Source organism: Vipera berus, assembly GCF_964194415.1.
Source record: "Vipera berus genome assembly, chromosome: 4".
Taxonomy (NCBI): Eukaryota; Metazoa; Chordata; class Lepidosauria; order Squamata; family Viperidae; genus Vipera; species Vipera berus.
This window is the reverse complement of record NC_138206.1, coordinates 100,322,804-100,342,558: the sequence shown is the minus strand read 5'-3', so window position 1 is coordinate 100,342,558 and position 19,755 is coordinate 100,322,804. Positions and strand designations below refer to the sequence as shown.

The 19,755-nt window shown below is 42.3% G+C and overlaps 1 protein-coding gene across 1 annotated transcript in view; it reads right to left on the bottom strand.

Annotated features, from left to right (window-relative positions):
• Positions 1–8,512, bottom strand: part of ABCC4 (ATP binding cassette subfamily C member 4 (PEL blood group)) — a 220,790-nt gene extending 212,278 nt beyond the window's left edge. Inside the window, exon 1 of the mRNA XM_081326452.1 lies at positions 8,201–8,512. Within this exon, the coding sequence (XP_081182578.1) occupies positions 8,201–8,277 (77 nt within the window). The 5' untranslated portion in view covers positions 8,278–8,512. The remainder of the gene's footprint in view (positions 1–8,200) is intronic.
• Positions 8,513–19,755: the final 11,243 nt, after the last annotated feature.

Sequence of the window (19,755 nt, the reverse complement as noted above, 5' to 3'; positions counted from 1 at the left end):
CAGCATTAGGCTCTTCTCCAGTGAGTCCTTCCTTCTCATTATGTGGCCAAAGTATTTGAGTTTCAAGTTCAGGATCTGGCCTTCTAAAGAGCAGTCAGGGTTGATCTCCTCTAGGACTGACCGGTTTGATTGCCTTGCTGTCCAAAGGACTCGCAGGAGTCTTCTCCAGCACCATAGTTCAAAGGCCTTGATTCTTTGGCGCTCAGCCTTTCTTACGGTCCAACTTTCACTGCCATACATTGAAACTGGGAAGACCATAGCCTTGACTATACGCACTTTTGTTGACAGGGTGATGTCTCTGCTTTTTAGTGTGAAACAGTATGTTTAAAGCCTTCTAATAAGCTATAAAGAGAGCCAGCTGTATAGTTCTTGGATGAGAATTTCACAGCACAGGAGCTAGTTCTGACATGATTCTTCATACTACGATCGGCCAGCCTCACAGATCTGAATGACAGTGTTTATTTATCTGTTGACTTTGTACTTGACCTTAATCCATATGCAGATTGTTAAAGGTCTGTTGGTATTCTTCAAAACTGAAAAAGGGCCTAGAGTTGGAGTCAATGTTGCAAGTGGCAGGATGTTGAGCAGATCAATAAATATGGCCTTCCAAGCTACCCCACTAAGATGTCCCTTACCTTTGTTTACATTTCCAACATACATTTGAAGTCCCTCACTTGTGGGGTTCTTTAGGTTTTGATGTTCGTGCTCTTCCTGTTTAACTTCTGTGAGAAACCTCTGAGTTAGGTCATTCATCAAGGTTCAGTATCATCAATATGCAAATGATCTCCAATGATGTCATTTGGACAGTGATACTAATTGGTATCAATATACATATGGGTACGCCCAACAATAGGTCAACATCCAATGAGAGAACAAAGGATTTTAAAAATGAACTACTGGCTCAAGGGTTAGTGCCGCCAAGAGAACTTTGGATTCTTAGACCAGGGTCTGCATTACCAACCTACATGGAGGGCTTTTGGCAAGGGATGGGCTGCACCTCACAAGAACTAGGAATATGTTTTCAGAATACAACTGGCTCAACTTATTAGGAGAACTTTAAAGTAAAAATGAGGGGGGAGGGTTGCCAAACTTTAGGATCTCTAGAACAATCTTTAGGATCTTTGGGACCTAATTGCAAGCACAAACCCCCAACCCAACCAACTAAACAATGAGGTTGAAAGTGATGGGAAGGATGAAGACCCCAGTGACAAAATAGGCAATATAGGAAACATACCCAAGATCAGTCATAAAGGAACACAGAATATAGAATAATAGAGTTGGAAGGGACCTTCGAGGTCTTCTAATCCAACCCCCTGCTCAAGCAGGAGACCCTATACCATTTCAGATAAATGGTTGTCCAGCCTCTTTTTGAAAGCCTCCAGTGATGGAGCACCCACAACTTCTGAAGGCAAGCTATTCCATTGGTTGATTGCTCTCACCGGTAGGAAATTTCTCCTCAGCTCTAGATTGTTTCTCTCTTTGTTTAATTTCTATCCATTGTTTCTCGTCTTGCTTTTTAGTCATTTAGAAAATAGTTTGACCCCCTCAAATATTGGAACAATGCTGTCCTGTCGCCCCTAGTCCTTCTTTTCATTAGACTAGTCTAGGGGTAGGCAACCTTGGCTCTTTTATGACTCGTGGACTTCAACTCCCAGAATTCCTGAGCCAGCTGGACTAGACACACCCAATTCCTGTAACCTTTCTTCAAATATTTTATCCGCCAGCCCCCTAATCATTCTTGTTGCTTGGCCAGAGTGGGGCACTCCGGGTACCATTTATTAAACAATGTCATTCTAGTGGGATCCCTGAAGCATGCATTCTGTTGTAACACCTGCCTTCTGGAACAGCATCCCCCTGCTCCCCCCTGCCCCTCCCAGAAGAGTTCCACTCTACAAAAATTCTGCAAATATTTGAAAATTTAGCTTTGCTCCCAGGTGGGGACTAGATTGTTTTTGAGGCCCTGCATTATTTTGTAGAGCAATGGGTGATTTTGTCTAGGCATACATGCCCTTTTTCTATTCAATTGTCTGGTTTTTTTTTCCTTTTAACTATGTAAGCCACCAAGAGTTATTTGGGGGTCGGGCAACTTTCCAAATCTAAATACATAAATTAACTTATCTGCATACTTAGTACTTACTTACTTTTAGTCTTTTAGCCTCTCCCTAAGTTTTATTTTATTGTTTCCTTTCTTCAATTAAACAAAACAAAGATGGATAATTCCAAGGTTTACGGAGTGGAAGACAATAAACATCTCCAAAGTAAAAAAAATAAATTTAAAAAAAATGAAAAAACAAAACAAAAAGAATTTGGGATTTGAGAGATTTGGAACAACGTGAACTTATTAGACTCCACACAGCTCCACATAAAGTATCTTCTGTAATCAGAAAATGACATAAGTGAACCTGCTCTAGTAATTTCTATTTCCAATAGCAATAGCACTTTAATGATGATGATGATGATGATGATGATGATGATAATAATAATAATAATAATAATAATAATAATAATAATAATAATAATTTGAATGACTATGTAAATGTAAATCAAAGTACAGAAAAATTGCTGCAGGCTGTAAAAACAGAGAGCATTATCAAAATAACAGAAACAAAGGCAGAATATAAGGAAAAACAGCTGGATGACAGATTAAATAGATGGAAAACCAAAGCTTTGCATGGACAGCATTTGAAAAATATTGAAGGAAAATGTGATAACAACTTGACATGGGCATGGCTTAAGATGGGAACCATCAAGAAAGAAATGAAAGGCTTAATACTGGCTGCTCAAGAACAAGCACTACAAACTAATGCCATGAAAGCGAAGATACAAAAATCCACTGACAATCCAAATTGCCGACTTTGCAATGACAAATATTTAATATGTGAGTGCAGCAAAATCGTGCAAACTGATTACAAAGCTAGACATGACCGAGTTGCTAAACTAATCCACTGGGCATTGTGTAAAAAATATGACTTGCCTGTGTCCGAAAAGTCGTGGGAACATAGGGTGGAAAAAGTTGTCAAGAATGAGAGGGTGAAGATCTTGTGGGACTTCTGAATACAGACAGATCGCCATTTGGAACACAACACGCCAGATATCGCAGTCATAGAGAACCGAAGCGTACAGTTGATTGATATCGCTGTACCAGGAGATGCCAGAGTCGAAGAAAAAGAACTGGAAAAAATTACGAAATACTGCGACCTGGCCATCGAAACTGCGTGATTATGGATGAAACATGTAACAGTGATACCCATTGTCATCGGGGCACTGGGAACTATGTCCAAAAACTTTGCAAAATACATCAAGAAATTGTAGCTTCCTGCAATAACTCCAGCAAAGCTACAAAAAACTGTGCTACTTGGAACATCTTACATTTTAAGGAGATACCTGGTTGATACCTAGGATGCTGGCAGCAACCTGTGTCAACCATTAGTGCCAGTCAATTTGAATGTTCAGTTGACTGAGTTTCATGTTTTATGAATAAAAGTTGTTTGATGATGATGATGATGATGATGATGATGATGATGATGATGATGATGATGGAAGGGACCTTGGAGGTCATCTAGTCCAATCCCCTGCTCAGGCAGGAAACCCTATACCATTTCGGACAAATGGCTGTCCAGTCTCTTCTTAAAAACTTCCAGTGTTGGAGCATTCACCGCTTCTGGAGGCAGGTTAATTGTTCTAACTGTCAGGAAGTTTCTCCTTAGTTCTAAGTTGCTTCTCTCATTGATTAGTTTCCATCCATTGCTTCTTGTCCTGCCTTCAGGTGCTTTGGAGAGTAGCTTGACTCCCTCCTCTTTGTGGCAGCCCCTGAGATATTGGAACACTGCTATCATGTCCCCCCTCGTCCTTCTCTTCGTCAAACTAGACATACCCAATTCCAGCAACCATTCCTTATACTGTATATACCACTTCACAGTGCTTTACAGCCCTCTCTAAGCAGTTTACAGAGTCAGCATATTGCCCTCAACAATCTGATCCTCATTTTACCAACTTCAGAAAGATGGAAGACTGAGTCAACCTTGAGCCAGTGAGAATTGGAACTGCTGAACTGCTGGCAGCCGGCAGTCAGCATATTCAGCCTGCAGTACTGCATTCTAACCACTGCGCCACCACAGTTCACAGCAATTAATATCCTCCGTTGGACTGGGAATCAGAAGAGCTTCTTTCTTTAGAGATCCCTGTTGAATAGGGAGGTAAAGGAGAGACCTGTCCCAGTCCAGACACAGTTTTGGATCCATGTTACTAAAATTGTCTATAGACAGCTCAAACTCAATTTATTTTAATTCACAATTAGCTAACAACAGTAAAATAGATGCACTCATAATTCTGGTCTGAGAACATAACACTATTATGTCAGACCCTTGGCCCATCTAGCCCAACAATCAGTTCTCTCAGTGGTCAACACAAGGAAGTGTGTGTCCTAGCCTAAGGATCTTCAAGGGCAGTTACACTGCCATCAAAGTTAACAGCTGTCGATTCCCATGACTTTTGCTAGTTGTTCCAGCCTCTTTTTTAAGACAAAAAGAAAAGGAGAGAAAAATAACTTCTCTTTGTTCTCCTTTACCCATGCATAATTCTGTACAGCTCAATTATGCCTCCTCTTATTCATCATCTTTCTAGATTAAGAAAGCAACTTTTCCTCATGGAGAAGAAACTTCAGCCCTTTAATCTGAAGATTTTAGTTGCTCTCCTCTGAACATTCTATATCCTTTCTGAGGTGAGATGCCTAGAAATGCACCTCATATTCCAGATATGGTTGCACCTGTGATTTACCTAAGGGCATTACCCTGTGAGGGAGAGGGGTGGTTTGTAAATCTGATAAATAAATCAAAATAAATAAAATTACCATATTGCATCTCTGTCTCTGTCTGCAGTACTGTTTCTTACTATGCCTAAAAAAATACTGTTGGCGTTTTTTTGACAGCAAATGCAACTGTGTCGATACACATTCATTTATCTTTACTGTAGGTTCTCAGCAGTCACCGCTAGCTCTGATCCATTAGTTTGTATGAGCAGTTAGAATTTTTGGCCACAATGTACATCACTTTACACTTGCTCACATTAAATGATATCTGCCGTTTCAACACCCATTCCCCAACCGGCAGAGATCCCCTGGAGCTCTTTGAAATCTCTTATTGTTTTAAACATCCTGAACAACTTAGTACCTTAACCAAACTTGCCTCTTTCACCAGCTATGTCTGATTCCAGATCATTTATAAATAGTTTAAAATATTCCAGCCCTAGAATAGAGCACAAGGGGCTCCACTAATTTCATCTTTCCCCTGAACATAATTTCCATGTGTTTGTTTTGCTCTTTTATTCCTTAGCTTATCCTCAGGATCTCTTCTTTTATTCCATAGATGTTAAACCAGGGGTCTTCAAACTTGACCCTTTTATGACTTGTGGACTTTAGCTCCCAGAATTCCTTAGCCAGCATGCCTGGCTGAGGAATTCCTGGGAGTTGAAGTCCACAAGTCATAAAAGGGCCAAGTTTGAAGAGCCCTGTGTTAAACTGAGACCTTGTTGATGAGGGACTTTACCACAGCTTTTTATTTAAGTAGATTATGTCTCCTTGCTCACCTGTAACTATATATTTATTAACATCCTCAAATAGTAGATTAGCTAGATAGGGCCTCCCTTAGTGAAGCCATCTTAGGTATCCTTTACCAAAGTCAGTGTCTCCATGTATCCGGTAATTTTATCTTTATAAAAATCTTACAGAACAGCTGTTAGTCTGACAGGCCTATAATTTCCTAGATCTCCCTGGCAACCCTTCTTAAAAACTGAAGTTACATTGGCCACGATTCATTCCTCCCTACAGAAATTGAATGTAGGGACGGGTTGCATATTTAAGTTAGTAGGTCCACAAATCTCAGCTTTAAGATCCTTAATAACCCTTGGATAGATGCCAAGGGTTGTGGTGTGGAATATACTTTAAAAGTATCTGAAGCACTTAAAAACAGAAACAAATCATTGATAAACTCACATTCAATATTAGGATAGAGCAAGCTGACAGTTCCCAAGCAAGAATTAACTCTTCCTGTTCTGAGCAGAATCTGCTATGCCCTCATAACTTGCAGAAGTTCTGCTCTGCTGAAAGTAAAGGCAATGCCCGCATACTGCAGCTGAACAGAGTGATGTTGCAGTCTGCAGGTGTTGCAGACTGCAGGTACAACAAACCAGTAGTTTTGCACTCAACTTACACACCTTCTGACCTTCATTCAGTATATACAGATAAACTTTGTTTAACGACCACTCATTCAGTGATCAAAGTTAAACCAGTCATCCTGTGACCATTGCAATCGTTCCAGTGTCCCTGAAGTCATGTGATTATAATCTGGGTGCTCAGCCACCAGCAAACAATTATAACATCACAGTTATCATCTGCATCAGTTATCATTTGCAAAAGATTGTGTTTAAATTCAATTAATAATTGAATAATTATTCAATTAATAATAATAGGATATCCCCTTACTGTGTTGTATTTTGGCACTGAAATTTTATGCTCTTAGTAGAAATTGCTACAGAAGTCAGTATAATTTTCTTCCAAATAAAAATACGCATAAGTACGGCAGAGTGTGAGATGACACAGTGCTTAATAAGAAGAAATGGCTGATTGTAGACTGACCATAACATTATAGAATTCAAACAGACAAGCATGTGCCAGACAAAACCCCAGACTTAATAATTGTTGATAAGAAAGGCAAAAAAAAAGTCTGGATAGTAGACAATGCTGTAGATACAACAGAATAGAAGAAAAAGAATCACAAAATACAAAAGACCTAGAAACAGAATGACTGTGACTTTGCTGTGTCCCAAGGTCCCGTGATCCCCTTTTACCACCTTCCGACAAGGAAAGTCAACGGGGAAGGCAGATTCACTTAACCACAAGGTTGCTAACTTATCAGCTGCAGTAATTCACTTGCAACTGTGGCAAGAAAAGCCGTAAAACGGAGCAAAACCCGCTCAACACTTAGCAACATACATTTTGGGCTCAATTGCGGTTGTAAGTCAAGGACTACCTGTATGACCTTCCAGGTTTACACACAACGAAGGGACGTGTGACACAAATGCTTTACAAAGGATTGTGCACTTGCTCAGGCAAAGAAGAGATGATCTGACCAATAAGGCTGGTCCAACTTCTTCAAGCTTTACACCCCAGATGGAGCATTCCCAGCCCAGTGGGGCAGTTGGCCATAGCCATGAGATCAAAGCCCTGCCCCCTCTTTACCCCCAGGGTATAGCAAGATGGCATGGGGCTTTGATCACATGGTCATAGCTGCCATTTTCACTTTTTTAACCTCCCCCCCATAGATGCTTTAGCACCCACTTGGCTGAACATGTGAGAACTGTTGGGTTCCGCCTCTCGAAAAATTAAACTGTAAAACTAAATAGCATATTTGGCTACATCAAACCAAAATATTCCAGGGGGGGTTGCCATATGTAACGCTGCACTGTTCCAAGCTTGGAGAAAGTCCTCGACTTACGACCACAATAGAGCCAAAAAAATTCCGTTGTTAAGTGAGTTTTGACCCAATTTACAATCGTTCTTGCCACAGTTGTTAACCGAATCACTGCAGTTGATATGTTCATAACCCGGGTTGTTAAGTGACCCCGGGCTTCCCCACTCAACCCATCGGTCGCAAAAAGGGGATCGCATAACATTGGGACACCGCAATGGTCATAAATACGAAGCAGTTGCCAAGCATCTGAATTTTGATCACATGATCCAAGGGGATGCTGCCAAGGTCCTAACTGCGCAAAATGGTCCTAAGTCGCATTTTTCAATGCCGTTCTAACTTTGAACGGTCACTAAACGAACTGCTGCAAGTCGAGGACTACCTGCATTAAGAAGTCGCCCAAAGTGGTTAAAAAAAAATATGAAGGGGGGGGGAGTCGGGTTTCCCAGCCGCTTCCTCCGGGTCGTTTTGCCCTTCTGCGAGCATTCAGACGCGCTCCGATCGTTTCGATCTGAGAGCTACGCTCCGCTTTCCGAAGCCGAGCGTCGCTTCCTGCACTTGTCTCCGGAGATTCGCATCTTTTTTTCCCGGGCGGCGAATTCCTTGCCCCCCACCCCCACCCCCCACCCCTCGAAGCCGGCTGCCTGCCTCCATTCATTCGCGGGAAGCGGCTGATTCGGGAGCAAAGCGGGGACGGCGCGGCGGGGAGAAGAGCCCGGGAGACGCCGGCGACTCACCAGAAGAAGAGCCGCGAGCAGAAGTTGGCCTCCCACGAAGGGTTCGGTTTCTCGTCCCGGGAGGGAAGCGCCTCCATCGGCAGCCTTCCAGCCGATCCCGCCGAGAGAAAGCCGAGGAGCCTGCGCGGCCTCGGGCGGCCAAGACTTCCCCTCAAGCAGAGAAGGCGGACCGGCGGGCGAGCGAGCGCCGGTAAAGGCTGGAGGCGCTTCCGGGCTACCCGACACACGGCTCACCCGCGGCGGCTGCTGCCTGTAGAGGGAGCCGCGGCCCGGAGCCTGGCAGCTGGCAGCCCGCCGCGGGCGCTTAAAAACCTCCGCCTTCCTGCCTTCCGAGAAGCCCGAGAGAAGGCTCGGCAGCGGCGGCGCACGTGCCCAGACAGGCTGTCTTTTGCGCGGAAGTCGAGTTGGACGGAGGCCGCCTTCTTCTAAAAAAGCCAGCCGAGAGGCAGGTCTTATGACCGAGGGGGGGGAAAAAAAACACCTCCAGATCGGAGGTGATCTTCAGCTGCCGGATCGATTGCAGGCCCCGCCTGCAACGCGCCTCGGGACCAGCAAAATTAGCCGGCGTGGAAAGCTCGAGTGCTGCAGGCGAAGTTTCGCCAGAACTGGCAGGTTGGGTGTCCCTGCCCCTAGTCTTAATCGAGGAGAGAGAAGCAACCTGGAATTAAGGAGAAACTTCCTAACAGTGAGGACAATGAACCAGTGCAAAAGCTTGCCTACAGAGGTTGTGGGCACTTCATCGCTGGTGGTTTTTGGATAAAGTGCAAAGAAGGAACAACTAAGATGATTAAGGACCTGGAGACTGAAAGGTATGAAGAATGGTTGCAGGAATTGGGTATGGCTAGTCTACAGAAGAAAGGGACGCGGTGGCTCAGTGGGTTAGGATGCTGAGTCTGTCGATCGGAAGGTCGGCAGTTTGGCGGGTCGAATCCCAAGTGCCGCGTAACAGAGTGAGCGCCTGTTACTCGTCCCAGCTTCTGCCAACCTAGCAGTTAGAAAGCCCGTAAAAATGCAAGTAGAAAAATAGGGACCACTAGGGTGGGAAGGTAACAGCGTTCTGTGCGCCTTTGGCATCTAGTCATGCCGGCCACATGACCACGGAGACGTCCTCGGACAAGCGCTGGCTCTTTGGCTTTGAAACGGAGATGAGCACCGGCCCCTAGAGTTGGAAACGACTAGCACGTATGTGCGGGGGAACCTTTACCTTTACCTTTTAGTCTACAGAAAAGAAAGACTAGGGGTGACAGGATAGAAGTATTCCAGTATTTGAGGGGCTGCCAGAAAGAAGAGGGGGTCAATTTATTTTCCAAAGCACCAGAAGGCAAGACAAGAAACAATGGATGGAAACTAATCAAGGAGAAATGCAACCCGGAATTGAGGAGAAACTTCCTAACAGTGAGGACAATCAACCAGTGCAAAGGCTTGCCTCCAGAAGTTGTGGGCACTTCATCACTGCAGGTTTTTGGATAAAGTGCAAAGAAGAGCAACTAAGATGATTAAGACCTGGAGACAAAAACATCTGAAGAACAGTTGCAGGAACCAGGCATGGTCAGTATAGAGAAAAGAAGGACTAGGGTTGATATGGTAATAGTGTTCCAATATTTGAGCAGCTGCCACAAAGAAGAGGATGATTTCCAAGGCACTAGAGCACCAGAAGGCAAGACAAGAAACAACGGACAGAAACCAATCAAGGAGAGAAGCAAACTAGAACTAAGGAGAAACTTCCCAACGGTGAAAACAATTAACCAGTGAAACGGCTTGCCATCAGAAGTTGTGGGTGCCCCATCACTGGAGGTGTTTAAGAAGAGACTGGACAGCCACTTGTCTGGAATGGTATAAAACCTCCTGCTTGAGCAGGGGGTTGGACTAGAAGACCTCCAAGGTCCCTTCCAGCTCTATTCTGATTGATTGATTGATTGATTGATTGATTGATTAGCAGCTGAGCCCCCCCCCTCATTTTGGCTTGTTCTCTCCTGCCTGCAAAGGATTCACCCTCCCTTCCAGGGGCAGTTTGGCAGAACAGGAGAAATGGTCCCTCTTGAGCCCTGTCCATAAAGATAAACCAGATCATCCATTTCCTCACAGGTATTTTGAAACTGTTTTCCAATCGCCTGAACGATCTTCCCTAAAAAAAAAGAGATGGTGAGAGATGAAAGTTGTCTCAGAAAGCTGGATTCAGGGAGGGGAGAAAAAGAACAAATGACAGTCCCAGGAAACTGCCCTCCCAAATCCAACCGACCGCCATTCCCCAACTCTGTACAACGGCCAAGAGACACACAAGCAAGCATCCTCTCTCCATCGCAGTCCATCCACAGGACAGAAGCAGTCCTACATAACCTGGCAAGCCATTGCCTCTGTCTCCACCATTGACCTCACGGACCAGAAGTGTCAAAGCTATTGGCAGGGTGCAGCACAGAAAGTCACACCCTCCCCACGAGACAAGTGGTAACCCTAAGCAAGATAGATGCTGACACTCTGCTGATGCAGCAGCAGCACAGAATGGTCCCAGGAAGTTCTAGCTGCCCTTGTTGCGTTTACGTTACACTGACATTTGCCCCCGGACAGCTTTCTGCTATTCTCAAGAAAACAAGTGGTCCAAGAGGGGAAGGAGAGGCTCACAGGTCTCTTTACTTTTGACAGTTCTGGGATTACGTCTTTGAAGACCGATAGACAAAGCTGCTCACCTGCCAGGCACAACCCAAGACTTGTCAGATGAGCCTAGGGCAGGATTAAGTGGCAAATCAGCAGTAAATGAATTGGTGCACAGACCTAATCAGAGAGCTGTTCCCATGTATTCTTGGAGTGTAAGCCTGTGAGTAGAGGTGACTTCCCAAAGGAGAGGCATCCTGTTTGCTCATACTTACCATTCTGTTGATCAGCAAGCAGAATGCTATCCTCCTATAAATGGGGTGGTTTCAAAGCTCTCGACTTTTAGTAGTCCCTCTTGCACTAAATCAGCGTATCTCAACCTTGGCAGCTTGAAGATGTGTGGATTTCAACTCTCAAAATGACTGACAAATTCTGGGAACTGAAGTCCACACATCGTCGAGTTGCCTAAGTTGAGAAACACTATAATGAATGAATGAACCTTTATTATCAAAGTACAATATGTACACAGTGAGATTGGCTGAGCCTCCCTCCGTGTCCCCCCACCACAAGTCCCAGTGACAACAAACCCACCATCTTGTTACACCATGTGAACTAATTGCACAACACACCGGCCTCACAAGTCAATCATACATATGCTACTCTGTCTCCACAATTTAGGTCTCAATATTCTTAATATAGATTCAAGGTTGATTGCCCGGGTCAAACCTTGTTTCAACATTCTTGCATAGCTGGGACCGCTTAAAGTCATGCAAGGCTTGGTAGAATACAGGAAGCAAGGTGCCTATCTAAGCAGCTTACCTTTTTTGATGACAGCACCATTTTCTACATGCCATTCTCTTTCTCTGTAGCCAAACTACTTCTCCTGCTTCTTCTAATGAACGAACAAGCAATATTAGTATCAATCCACAACTCTACTAGGATCAAATACATTTAGGGATGAGGAAGACCTTTCTAGAAGGAAAAGATTGCCAACTATCTGGGCCAAGCATCCTGGTAATTCAGAGAAAATGAAGCTTTGCTGCTCCCAAAGGACGGGGTCACAGTTCTGAGTCCTATCCTCGCCTTGTTCTTATGTTAGCATGTCCTGCTCAGGTTAGTATTTCATCCAAGTTATCGATGAAGGGATGCCACACCTGTCAAGGAGCATCCCGGAAAAACAGACTCTCAGCATCCCAGAAAATCCAGGATTGGGGCAATGAAGCACCTCATCCATGAAGGGAATCTCAGTGGTCACTTTCATGCCAAGCCAAGTATCCCCCCCCCCAAAAAAAATGTAAACATGTTTTGGAAACTTTGCATTGTTAAATTGGAAGAAAGTACTTACTGCAATGGAACAGCTTCTCTAAAGAATTTTTGATAGAAAGTTTAGAGGAAAACCCTTCCTTGCACTCTCTGCTGAAAGAGGCAGAAGGGAGATATTTCAAATCTGGTGGCAGTAAGCTGTAGATGGCATATACTGAAATTTTCTTCTAATAGGTCTACCTCTTATTAGACTAAAAAAATAGTTTCAGACATTATATGGCTCATGAATAAATTTTGAAAAATGAATCTCGAACTAGTTGAAATCCTTAGGTATCCATGAGGAGGTGAGCTGTGATAAAATACAATACATGTTATGATGTCACTTTCCAAACTCTGCCCCCTACATATTTGGACAATAGTCCCATTGTTGGCATCTGTGTAAATAGGAATGTCCACTTATGTTGAAATCAAACCTGAATCAGATCCTGTTCTCTTCAAATATCAAACCCCATTTAATTGTGCCAGTGCTAGTATGCCTAGGCCTACTTCCTAGAAATATTAGAATTCAAATGTGAGGCCTTTTGGACAAAGGAGGAAGTTAAAAAAAATAAAACAGGAAACACTTGTCTATATTAGCAATATTGAGACAGCAGGACAATATTGTTCATAGGATTGTTGAAGAAAAGCAGACAAAAATATGAAGATGTAGCCTAAAGGAGAACAAATGGGAAAAAAATATTTGGAATAAGAGCTTTATGATTCCCTCGCAACAAGCTGACTGAGAATCAAATCACCAGGTTCTCTGTGATAATTATTTTTATATAAACTTTATTTTAATAATATATAAAAAGTAATTCTTGCTGCATCAAATTCAGAGGTGGCCTACTGTGAATTTATGACCTGGCTGTGGCATCCAGGGGCCTTGTCAACACTCTTGATGTTTTCTCCAGATGCAGTTCATGAACTGCCAAACAGGGAAACATAAAAGTTAATGAACATCAAGAAACAACTACACCTTCATGAAAAGTGAGTGTAATATTTCCTGTTAGCAGTTAATAGAATCAGTAGATAATCAGTGCCCTGTGGAGTCGATCCAAGTCTTGACAAATGTTTCCTAGCTCCAAAATATGAATGATTGAGAAGGATCCCAGAAGAAAAACTCATCCACAGTTCCATTGGTTTGGAAAACTGTTTATTGCAGGTGGGAGATATGTTTTCAGCCCTTGTATAGAAATACCAAAAACAACTTTGGCATTTTAAATGATCTAACCCTGTTTAATCCTGCAATGATTGAAAGTGCTGGGTTACTTTAACTTTTTACGTGCTGCTGTTCCTGCAACAGAGAGCAAGTCTCAGACCTTGAGAGCAGTAGAGAAGCCCTGAACTGTACTGTCAATGCAAAACCTGACAAACTGCGAAATGTGCATTAGTCTATAATAAACAGGATCAGAATTAAATGTTTCAGCTTCCTTCCTTTGTAGCTTAAAGGATTAGGTTCTGCCTGGCATTCATCTTTTTTTTTTAATTCAAGAGGTGCTCAGCATCTTGCCAAAAAGCAGCTTGGGAAACCAGTCTCCCATGCTCAGATTTAACACTGATCAGAGTCAATTACAGGCTTAAAGGAAGAACGTTGCAAAGTCAAATGTGGGTTATACAGAATACAGAACAACTGACTTGGAAGGGACCTAGGCGGTCTTCTAAGACAAAACCACTCTGGACAAATGGCTGCCCAATCTCTTCTTAAAATGTTCCAGTGTTGAGCACCCACGACTTCTAAAGCAGGGGTGACAAACTGGCGAGATGCAGGCCCGGTGACTTACACACGGGCCACACCCACTCCGGCTCCGCACAGGCAAAAAATGTCACGATGCATCATGATACTTCACGTGACGCGGTCAAGTTTGACACCGGTGTTCTGAAGGGAAACCATTCTATTGATTAATTGTGCTCACAATCAGGAAATTTCTCCTTAATTCTAGATTGGATCTCTTCTTGATAAGTTTCCACCCGTTACTTCTTGTCCTGCTGTCAGGTGCTTTGGACAATGGGTTGAGTTTCCTCTCTGTGACAGCCCCTCAAATATTGGAAGACTGCCACCATGCCACTCCTGATCCTTCTCTTGGTCAGACTAGATATTCCCAATTCCTGCAACCGTTCATCATGTTTTAATCTCTAGCTCCCTAATGATCATTGTTACCTTTCTCTGCATTCTTTCTAGCCTACACTTCTTGTCTAAGTATAAAGCCTTATTTTTCTCACTACTGGATTGCATTTTGTTGGATAGGACCCAGTGTCCAGGTCTAAGTTCCTTCCAGATCTTGAGCCTATCTTTACTGAGTCACTGGAACTTCCAGGATTTACTAAAGTATTTAACACTTTGGTTTGGTTACAGTTTAGTGAAAATTAAACTTTTCAGGATAAAATTGATACAATCACAAACAATCCCGATTTAGCTTTTTGCACTTATTTTACATTTAGTATCGCTTCTCAAAAAACATACCTTTTCCCCTAGGTCTTACTGTTTTGCAGGATTTGATTTATACTTCATACTTTGGGGGAAAATATTGCTTTGTTATCCTTCATTTATCCATCCATAGTGGGATCAATGGGCATTGGACGTCATAGAGTTAAGCAGAAAAAACACTGCAATGAACTTAAAAATAGCATTCCACAGGATGATCCCTGTAAATATAATTTGTCTGTATTAGGAGTAGGCTGTGGTCTTCCTAATTCCAACAACCCAATGCTGTAGGGCCGGCAGTGAGGAAAGTTGGACGTTAATGCTTTGATAATTTCTGCTTCTGATGTGTCTATTTATTGATACACAGGATATACAATACAAACTTTTTTTATATATCCACTCTCATCAGGGGAGGTCATAGGATGATCAAAAAAGTTGACTGAAACCTCATCTCTTTGTGTATGTATATGCTTGTGATGCACATAAAAAAAGATGGGGCTTCAATCACATGGTTGTGGCCACCATCTTGATTTTTTTCAGACCTACCTGCAGAAGCTCCTGGCCTCCCCCTGTGCATTGCCTTATCCTCAAATCATAGAGTGGGGAGGATATTAGAGGCTAAGTATGTGTCCAGGGCACAACTCACTGGGTCAAGTGTTCCCAGACTTTCTCAGACCATAGAATCTGTTAGTAACCATCATCATTGTCCCAGAAGTCTGCTCAAGAGGCAAAATTCTAAGCATAGAAAATTGGATGAGTTCCAATGAATGTGTTCTTCTTTGTAGTCTCTTATGGAACCCCATCAAGTTCTTATAGAGACTTATGCAAGACACACTCGAAAAACCCTGCAGCAGACATATGACTCACTACTTTGTGTGACCACTTGTTCCATTGACTAACAGCTTGCACAGCCAGCCAGTGCCTCATTTTTTTTGTCCTATTTTAATTATTGCAATAGTTTTCCAAACTTTTATTTCTATATGCCTTCAATGAACCTATGAATGGAATGATTCCACTCCTTTTTTGGTTCCATTGCACCATAGGGACCATCCGCAACTCCTTTAAATGGGGATAAGAGCAAATAGTGGAAGAAAGGTAGAGGGGGGGGAACAAAGCGTACACCGGCTCTCCTGGATTCTCTTCATGATAAGTGAATTGGCCCATCACAGATGTTGAGACATTCCCGAAAGATAGCGCCACTCTCCAACTCTTCTGCAATGGCTAGGAGGACGGAAAAATCACCAGCCCAAGAGCGACCTGGTAATTCTGGATCATACGTTGCTACAGCATAGAGACAAGTGATTCAGCTAGGAGACTGGATGGGTTGCACAAACAGAACCCCAAGTTCTCTACTAATATCTGAGAAGAAAATACGATTCTGGAATGTACTTCAAAGAGAGTTAAAAGTGTCCTTGCTTTTGAGAGAGGTTTAGTAGGAAAAATGAATTAACTACCACCGAAGAATTTATCAATAGAAAAGAGACCTGAAAAAAGAATTGCTATGGAATCATTTAGAGGAGCAGGTTACTTCCTTCCCCTGAAGCCCCTCACTCAATCGGTCAAGCATGCTGAGAGACGCTCCAGAAGAGATGTGGGCTACTTGTGACTTGGGAGGTGGGAAGGAGTGGGGAAAAGGTTTCCTTATGTAATGCAGGCTATAACCAAGGAAGCTGAAAATCAGGTCAATTGAGGAATTTCCTGTGGGCATCATACTGTATATATGATTTATTTATTTTAGAATATTTATGTTGTATTTAATAGTACGATATTCATAGAATGTTGCAGGTAGAATGAAAGGCTCTGTTATGAGGTTCTGGATAAGGTTTTTTTCCTGAAATCATTTAAACCTTACATTGTGGTTGCAATAATTCTGAGAAATCCTAAACTTTAGAACAAAAAGCAACCAATATTGATGCAGGTTGTGTCGCTCATTTTTACTTGTGGAGTACCAACCTAATATTAATGTGAAGAGGTTGCCAAGTGCCTGAAATATAACCATGTGACCGGGGTGCAGGGGCATACAATATTTGATGATGGCTGGAAATGCTTCACAGATGGTTGTTAAACAACCAGTCGTAAGTTGAGGACTACTTTGTGGAATTGGAAAGCATCAAGACTGTGCATCTGCATGGTTTCTACATCAAAAAGCAAAAACAAATATACTGTAGCTTTATCAGTGGGAGCATCAGATTGATTAGAGAATTATACAGCTGGAGAAGACCTGGGAGGTTTTCTAGTCCAAACCTAGTCAAGCAGGATGACAATATATCATTCCGGACAAATGGCTGTCCAATCTCCAATTGCCTCACAATTCTGGAGGCAAGCCATTCCATTGATTAATTGTCCTCATTGACAGGAAATTTCTCTTTGGTTCTAGGATGGATCTCTCTTTGATAAGTTTCCATCTGTTACTTCTTCTCCTGCCTTCTGGTGCTGTGGAGAATAGGTGGACCTTCTTCCCTCTGTGATAGCCTCTCAAATATTGGAAGACTGCTATCATTTCACTCCTACTCTTCTCTTTGTTACCTTCAGAGAACATCTCTGATATGAAGACTCTTTTCTTCATTCTTAGAAGAAAATGAAAATCCTAAATAGCTGCAGAAAAGTGAAACTTCCAGCTCCTATTAGGCAACATTACATTTGCAGCTGTGATGTTTTTATTTAGTGCATCATCTGACTTACGGTCCAACTTCCTTGTTTGATCTCTTATGTATACAGCTAAGGCTCTTTTTAACAAGTGACTGCAATCTAGTTCAGATGTAAGTCCAAATGAGTTTAATCACAAAATCAGGGACTACATTGCTCTTTATTGGCACAAAAACCATAACACAGCAATGAAAAGCAATAAATACATGACATGACAAATGATTTGCTTTCTCTTTAAGTCTCATACCATGTATGTAAACTATGTTAATAAGATAACTGCCCAAATATTTATTAGATCCCAGAATAATGTCATAGCATCATATTAAACAAAGAACAAAGTAATTGTTAGGAAATAATACACACTCACATATATCAATAGCAACAACTGTTCCAGTTTTTAATTAGGATGACATAGACCAATCTTTCTTTGTTTTTCCAGTTGCAAGGATAATTACCACTTTTAAAAGCTAGAAAAGAAAGCAAGGGCAGTGCTTTTGAACTGCAAATCTGAACACTGAGAGAAATTATGAGATCATTTGTCCTGCCAAAGAATTCCTTGACTTCCGGAACCTCATAATGCCTAGCCTTTAAGGTGAAAGTGATTGTTATGTTCCTGCATTAAAATGCGAGATGGAAAACCAATTTTTCCCTCCACTTTATCCCATTATGGATGTCTGCAGGAGATGGAGGGGCTCAGAAAAAGGTCAAAATGGAAGCCAGAGCCATTGGTTGCAATGTACATTAAAAGGAGTAGGATTTGACGACCTGATGGTGGCCACCATCTTGACATTTTGAGACACACCCCTTCCTGAAGACTCCCTTTTCCCAGTCAGCTGCTGCTGAATCAATTCTGTCATCTTTGTTGTTCACTCTCCTCCTTTGCAATACAAGTAGTTCTCAATTCACTACCATTCATTTAGCAACCATTCAAGGTTAAAAGTGCATTGAAAAAAGGAACTTACAACTGGTCCTCATGCTTAACAACCATCATACCCACAGTCACATGTTCAAAAATTTGAGCACTTGGCAACCAGCATGGCTTTATAACAGTTGCAATATCCTGAGGTCAGGTGATTGCCACTTTCAACCTTCCAACAGGTAGAGTAAATGGGGAAAGCTGAATTCGATTAACAATCACATAGTTCTTTTAAACAACTGCAGTGATTGCTTAACAACTCTGGCAAAAAAGGTTGTTACAATCTACCATGACTCATTAACAACCCCTTTGGTTAGCAACAAAAATACTGTTAAGGTCCCAATTTTGTGCCAGTAAGGACAGTAGGGACTACCCATAACTGGAAGTAGAAAACCATGTTCCCTTTACAAAGTTATTACAGTATAACAGAGTTCGAAGGGACCTTGGAGGTCTTCTAGTCTAACCCCCTGCTGAAGCAGGAGACCTAATATGATTATGGATAAATAGCTGTCAAATCTCCTCTTAAACCCTCCAGTTATGGCGCCCAAAATTTCTGGAGGCAAAAGCTGTTCCACTATTTAATTGATCTCACTGTCAGGAAATTTCTCCTTAGTTCTAGGTTGAATCTCTCTTTGTTAAGCTTCCACCCATTGCTTCTTGTCCTATTCCCCCCTCCATTTCCCCCCCCCCATGGTTATAAGTACAAGAACTGGTTACTTTTTTTTTCAGCGCTGCTGTAACTTCAAACAGTTTCCACTATTTGACTGATTTTCCAGATACCTGAGAGAGAAAGTTTTCACTATCAGCTTCCAAAGAGCCCAAGAAACACACAGTGGTGAAACCCTTCAACCTTATTTGACTGAGAAAAATCACAAAAAAAGAAAGGAAATAATAAAGCCAAGCGAGAAAGAGGAAAGGAAGATATTTTTTTAACAAAGAATTTCTCCTGTGGTTCAAACCAGCTACAGCTGTGATATGAGTTTTACTATTTTGTAACAGAGAGAAGATAAAGGGGGGAAAAACACTCATAAACCAGGAGAATAATAAGAAGAAAAAATTCTTTGCTATTGTGCAAATATGTGAATTTTGATGCTTTCACTTTGCATCTATAAATTGAATTTAATTTTGTGTTCATATGTCCAGAGAGAAAGAGAGAGAGAGAGAGAAAGGATGTGTGTGTGTGTGTGTGTGTGTGTGTGTGTGTGTGTGTGAATACAGGTAGCCCGGGTTCAGGGGTAGGCAACCTCGGCTCTTTTATGACTCAGCATAGCTGACTCAGGAATTCTGGGAGTTGAAGTCCATGAGTCATAAAAGAGCCAAGGTTGCCTACCCCTGACCTGGTTTAACAACCAGCCATTCAGCAACTGTTCAAAGTTTTAGTGGCACTGAACAAGTGGTACTTTCCACTGGTCCTTAACCTTTTGGCCATCCCAGTATTCTTGAGGTCATGCGATTGCAATTTGGGTGCTTGGCAACTGGTTGGACTTATTAAAATTGTAGCATCCCATGCAGTGGTGGGTTTCAAATATGTGAACAACTGGTTCTCTGTGTGGATGGCGCTTCCAGAAGTCCATTCTGTGCCTGGGCAACAAAAAATTAGCTACTGGTTCTGCTGAAGTGGTATGAACTGGCTGAGTCCCACCACTGATTCCACGGTTACATGATCGCCGTTTACAACCT